Genomic DNA, 2,577 nt, shown 5'->3' on the forward strand with positions numbered 1-2,577 from the left:
CTTAACAAGCTTGTGGGAAAGTTTGTCACATCTTTGGGTGAAAAATGGTTCCTCGGTCTTCACTGGGCCCACTGGAAAATAACGGCATCGCACGATCGCTCCGAATTTTGCATTAAATCCCCAAATAACAGGTTTCACTTAGGGCTTGTTCCCACTCAGGAGTTTTGCGCTGGGACGCGTGTCCCTCCCTAAGGTCACCTGGGTGAACTCGTACGGGTCATGAGTGTTAAATGCAGGCTGGCGACACAAACCGGCTGAATTTGCATCCGCAGAGAATGTAGTGGAGAATAAAGCTTGAGAACGGGATATATTAATTTTCCTGCGGAAGCTGCAAGCTTTTCCGAAAGCAAATTCCTGTTAATTTTAAGAGCCTGTTCGCTTCTATCTTGAGAACTTTCTTGGTGCTTCTGTGGAGGGGGGGAAGCCAGGTATGATGGATTGTTCTACTTTACCTTCATTGTTACAACTGATTAGTATGTGACTGTCCAATCCAACTCCTTCCCTGTTCTGTCTGCAAAATTTACAAAAAATCATGGGCAAAGAGAAAGATTTGACTTTCAAAACCCAAACTTCAGCCTGACTGAGCCTTGAAACAGTTAAATGTGAAGCTTCAGAAGTTTCCATCTCCTGATTTCAGTGCAAAAAGGCAGAAGATTACATTGGAGAAACAGTAAAATCCCAATTTACTGAGAGCTGAAAATCTTTTATATGACGAGGGAAGCACTTGCAGAACGTCCCAGCTCGAGGGACAAAATAATACTTTAAGTCCTTGTGCTACTACAGCACATAGAGCTTGTCACAGAAGTGGCACAGTCCTAAAATACAACCAAAATGCTAATAAAAAAAAATAAATATTTAACACACTACTTTTGTAGACCTTAACCTCCCGTATTTGTTGGTATAAGTGTTCCTGGAATTTATTTTCTCACAGTTTGGATATAGACTTTTTCATTTCGTTTCCTGAGACTGATAAATCCTAGGGAGCAGATGTTCCTGCAGGATGCTCTTAGATTAAACAGCGTGTGGTGTCTTTTTTTTTTTTTTTTTAAACTACATAGGTCAAATTCTGGTTTTGGTATTTGGCATGTAGGCCCACTTATAAATTTGCAGCCAAGAACAACGTTTGTATTCCTCTCTACTTCCCTCCACCATGAAAAACGTCGTGATCCGTTCCCAAAGATGCCATTTGAATCTGAAATTCAAGGGTTAGCAGCAACGTACAGATTTTTCTCTCTGTCTGTATTAAAGGAAAATTAAAATGATTAGAACTTGCTTGACCTCCTAATAGTTTGAGTTGGTCCCTGGGCTTCGAGCAAGAATCAAAGTGGAGCAAGTTAGCTCAAGTTAACTCACCGGAGTCTTCCGTTTCTCGGACAGGACGTATTTCGGACTGTTGACACGCATCTGGCAATCTGGAGCCTCGGAAAAAGATCTGGGAGCGCTCCTGTGCGACGGCAGGAAAGAAACTTCTCAAAAAAATTACAGAACTAATCTACGGCGGAGACGGAGAGCCTGCCTCACGTGTACCTAAGGGAAGCAGCCGACTACAACGTGCCTGATGGGTGACAATATTTGACAGGATGATGTACAGGGAGGGACTGATGGAAAGATTTGTGGTGCAGCTGAGCTCTGGGGTTTGCGATTCGAGAGCTGGCACGATGTTTGGGCGAGCATCGGCCAACTGGTCTTCTGAAGAGTCAAGACGGTGCGAGGAAACCTCTTACCTGAGGGTCAGGAATGGGGATTTGGGATCCCCAAAGTGCCTGCAAAGCATGACCGGGTAGCGCTGGCTCTGCTGAACAACCCTCTGAGCCCTTTTATTTGCTAATCCAGGGAAACCCTGCACTTATACCCAGTTCAGGCTGACTAAAAACATCACACATGAGTTCACCCTTCGGCGGGGGAGCGATCACAGAATTACTGAGGTTGGAAAGGACCTCTGAGATCATCAAGTCCAACCTATGGATCAAGTCCAGCCTGATTCTGCAGCTGGCAGCGAGGATGGCGACAGGAACCCCAAACAGTTGGGTCAACCAGCCCGAAGAAACTTTGGGTGAGATTCCCCGAGCTGATCTCACAGCTCTTGAAAAGCCACAGCATCTCCTCCTCCCGGCCATATCCTCCTGCCGCTCCCCTTGGGCTGCTAAAACTGCTGCTAAAGCTCCTGTTTTGTAATCTGAAGGGCGCTTTTCTTGCATTTAAACGACCAAAAAAAAAGGTTTCTTGTTGCCCAGAAATACACCTGCTTATCTGCAGCTCAACTTGCAACCCCTTATGAGACTCTCTGCTTCCACTTGCTTTTGTAAGAGCCAAGTGCACGTATCACCCACGAGCACATCTCTTTTTACTTTTTTTTCTTGCAGGATAGGACCTTAGATAACGACAACCTTTCCAGCCGTGTCAGTCAGCACGCTCCCAGCCTCAAGAGCTTTTCACCCACCTGACAAGAGCAGAATCCCTGACGACAAGCTCCCAAGTTTGGAAATCCAATTGGTTCCCAGGTAACCACGTTAAGTAGGAAAAAATAAATAAAAAGAAAGACGTTCCTGCAACTTTTTTCCATGAGCAAAATGGATT

General features: G+C 45.1%; 1 protein-coding gene across 1 annotated transcript in view; it reads right to left on the reverse strand.

Annotated features, from left to right (window-relative positions):
* Positions 1–1,404, reverse strand: part of TSNAXIP1 (translin-associated factor X interacting protein 1) — a gene marked incomplete at its 3' end in the record, with an annotated part of 9,328 nt that extends 7,924 nt beyond the window's left edge. The window contains 1 exon segment of the mRNA XM_009871572.1: positions 1,354–1,404. Coding sequence (XP_009869874.1) covers positions 1,354–1,404 — 51 coding nt within the window.
* Positions 1,405–2,577: the final 1,173 nt, after the last annotated feature.

The sequence above is a fragment of the Apaloderma vittatum genome, unplaced genomic scaffold, assembly GCF_000703405.1.
Source record: "Apaloderma vittatum isolate BGI_N311 unplaced genomic scaffold, ASM70340v1 scaffold27340, whole genome shotgun sequence".
In the NCBI taxonomy this organism is placed as follows: domain Eukaryota; kingdom Metazoa; phylum Chordata; class Aves; order Trogoniformes; family Trogonidae; genus Apaloderma; species Apaloderma vittatum.